The sequence below is a fragment of the Astatotilapia calliptera genome, chromosome 14 (genome assembly GCF_900246225.1).
Source record: "Astatotilapia calliptera chromosome 14, fAstCal1.2, whole genome shotgun sequence".
Lineage (NCBI taxonomy): Eukaryota > Metazoa > Chordata > Actinopteri > Cichliformes > Cichlidae > Astatotilapia > Astatotilapia calliptera.
This window is the reverse complement of record NC_039315.1, coordinates 772,123-775,410: the sequence shown is the minus strand read 5'-3', so window position 1 is coordinate 775,410 and position 3,288 is coordinate 772,123. Positions and strand designations below refer to the sequence as shown.

At 41.0% G+C, this 3,288-nt stretch overlaps 1 protein-coding gene across 1 annotated transcript; it reads left to right on the top strand.

The window, feature by feature from the left end:
• The first annotated feature begins 829 nt into the window (after nt 1-829).
• Nucleotides 830-1,759, top strand: LOC113036503 (olfactory receptor 142-like). Its single transcript, XM_026192896.1, has one exon. It carries the CDS (start codon nt 830-832, stop codon nt 1,757-1,759), a length of 930 nt encoding a protein of 309 aa, XP_026048681.1.
• The last annotated feature ends 1,529 nt before the right edge of the window (nt 1,760-3,288 follow it).

The window sequence follows — 3,288 nt, the reverse complement described above, 5'->3', positions numbered from 1 at the left end:
CAAAAGAAGGAAGAGGGAGGCACACGGTGGAGCCTTCATAGCCAAAGGTCAAGAGGCCCAAAGGACCAGAGCCAACGGGCAACTGGCAGTGGTGGGTCATCCCTGCATGAGCAGGACAGGGCCATTATCCCTCAGATCCTCCAGAACAGCCTAGCACCAGCTGTTAGAGCAGAAAATCCGGGCTCACAAAAGTATGAGAATAGCAACACTACCTTCAGTGCCACTGTGTGAAGTTCTGGGTATTCTCCCATAACTTTAATCTGAAGGAAACAATAGGTTGGGATGTGAATAGAGCATTTTACTTCTACATACATTTCCTTGATGTTGTAAGTTTGTGGTTAATTTAATACTCTCAGTAAAATAAATAGCAAAGAACAATCCGGTAGGCCTACATTTATCTCTCCCCTCTGTCTTCCTCTAGGTACGTGGCAGTGCTGAACTGTGCTGCTGTGGGATAGAGGAAATACAATTAATTTGAGGTTGAATATTTACCAAATTTAGAGTAAAAAAAACTTCTGAACTAATCTCTCTCTCTCTCTCTCTCTCTCTCTCTCTCTCTAGGAAGATTTATAAGAAGCTGAAGCAGTGTTTCAGCTCAGTGGGGACAGGGCTACGGGACATTTTGTTAGTTATTTCTAAACTAAACCTTTAATTGACATTGTTATGTTCTTTCCCTGACAATGAATTGCTTTAGTATTATAACACTCACTCATCCTCAGGTGAGCTTAATGTGTAAGGTGCATGTGGTGTCAGTGCAGTCCAGTTTCAAGAAAAGGTAAATTATTTATTGATGTGAACCAGTCAATTGCTCTAAATCCAAAGAACAATCATGATAAACACCACACAGCTCTCCTTTTTCACCCTTACTGGCTATTTTGACACAGGACGTGTCACTTACTTGTGCTTCTTTGTTATTCTTGCTTTGTATATTTTCATTGTAGGTTCCAATGTCCTGCTGATTGTGGTTATCTGTGTGAACAGAAGCTTACATGAACCTATGTACATGTTTCTGTGCAGCCTGTTTATGAATGAGCTGTATGGTAGTACAGGGCTGTTTCCGTCCCTCCTGGTTCAGATCCTCTCTGATGTTCACACTGTTTCTACCAGTATCTGTTTCCTGCAGGTTTTCTGTGTACATTCATATGGGGCTGTAGAATATTTAAATTTAGCCATCATGTCTTACGACAGGTACCTTGCTATCTGCTGTCCTCTGCAATACAACACACATATGACATCAAAAAAAATCGGCATACTTATAGCTGCAACGTGGTTCTATCCTTGTTTTGCAATGGTTGTCTTGCTATCTTTAACTTCACCTTTGCAGTTCTGTGGAAACACAATTTATAAAGTATATTGTGACACACACTCTGTTGTGAAGTTGGCATGCTCAGACACCACTGTGATCAACTTGTATGGCCTCCTTGCTACTTTTAGCACAATCTTTGGCGCTTTGCTTTTCATTCTTTACACCTACATGAAGATTCTGCTGGTTTGTTTTTCTGGTTCTGATCAGACGAGACAGAAGGCTATCAGTACCTGCACGCCTCACCTGGCTTCCATATTGAACTTTTCCTTTGGAGCCAGCTTTGAAATTTTACAGAGCAGATTTAATATGAAAAATGTGCCAAACATGCTGCGCATATTTTTATCATTATATTTTCTTACATGCCAGCCGCTCTTCAATCCTGTGATGTACGGCCTGAAAATGACCAAAATCCGCAACATCTGTAAAAGTCTGATAACAAACACACACCTCTGAAATAACAGTTATTGACCATTTTTAAGCCTATATGTGTATGGTGTATTACTTTTCTTCTCTTACAAATTCTGCCTCTGAATTGTAATTTTCAGAACACCTCCACCAATCCACTACAGTTGGGTAATATTAGACATTTAGGTATACATTTTCCACCAGGCTCTCAGACTTGAATTACATTCCCCTACTGAAAATGTTAGAGGATGATCTCACATATAGGAAAACTTTTACCTATATATCTCATGGGAAGAGTAGTTGCCAATAAAGTGACGATTTTGCCTAAAATAAACAAGTTTTGAACTGGTCACAAATAACCCTTGTAGTGCTTGGTTTACATCACTAGATTCAAACTTTTGGAAGTTTTAAGGAAAAATAAACTGTTACGGATAAATATAAAAACTCTGCAAAAGCCCAAACACAATGGTGATCTTTTTATTACTACATTTTATCTCATGCAATAGATTGTCATATCTTTCAAAATGGACCTTCTAGGTCCCTTGGCTGGACCTAGAAAAATTTCTAATCTCGCACTCATCAGCTCCAGTATTAAGAATCATGACTGCTTTCAAAGCCTTCACATAAACACCTCTTACAGTCTGGTGGAAATTTTTAAAAAGAACTTCACCTCTTCATTTATCCCATGTCAACTAACAGCCATTTGGAACAATCCAGAAATTTGCATTGAAAAGAAAATACTACATTTATTTTTGTCATTCATGAGAAAGCGATTTAAAAAAATGTAGAAAATACTGTGGAAACTTTATTTCAGCTTATATCAAAATATTTAATCAGAAACAGTAAATTTACTGAATATAATCAAATCCATCACACGACTGAATCTAGAAATACCTACATGGGGAACAGAATTTCCAAAATACAGTATCTCCAATGTATGTTAAAAATGTATGTTAATTAAGATTAGATTAATTTTCCAGATTGGAGTTGTAAAGGAATTAAATACTTAGAACATATATTGGAAGGAACAGACTTTATATCGTTTGACGGACTAGTTACACAATATGGGATCAACAAGAAAAGATTTTTAGAATATCCATCCATCCATCCATTTTCATCCGCTTTGTCCGGGCCGGGTCGCGGGGGCAGCAGCCTAAGCAAAGAGGCCCAGACCTCTCTCTCCCCAGCCACCTCCTCCAGCTTATCCAGGGGGAATACCAAGGCGTTCCCAGGCCAGCCGAGAGATATAATCTCTCCAGCATGTCCTGGGTCTGCCCCGGGGCCTCCTCCCGGTGGGACATGCCTGGAACACCTCACCCAGGAGGCGCCCAGGGGGCATCCTTGTCAGATGCCCGAACCACCTCAGCTGGCTCCTTTCGATGTGGAGCAGCAGGGGCTCTACTCTGAGCCCCTCCCGGATGGCCGAACTTCTCACCCCATCTCTAAGGGAGAGGCCAGCCAGCCTTCGGAGGAAGCTCATTTCTGCCGCTTGTATCCGCGATCTCGTTCTTTCGGTCACTACCCACAGCTCGTGGCCATAGGTGAGGGTAGGGACGTAGATCGACCGGTAAATTGAG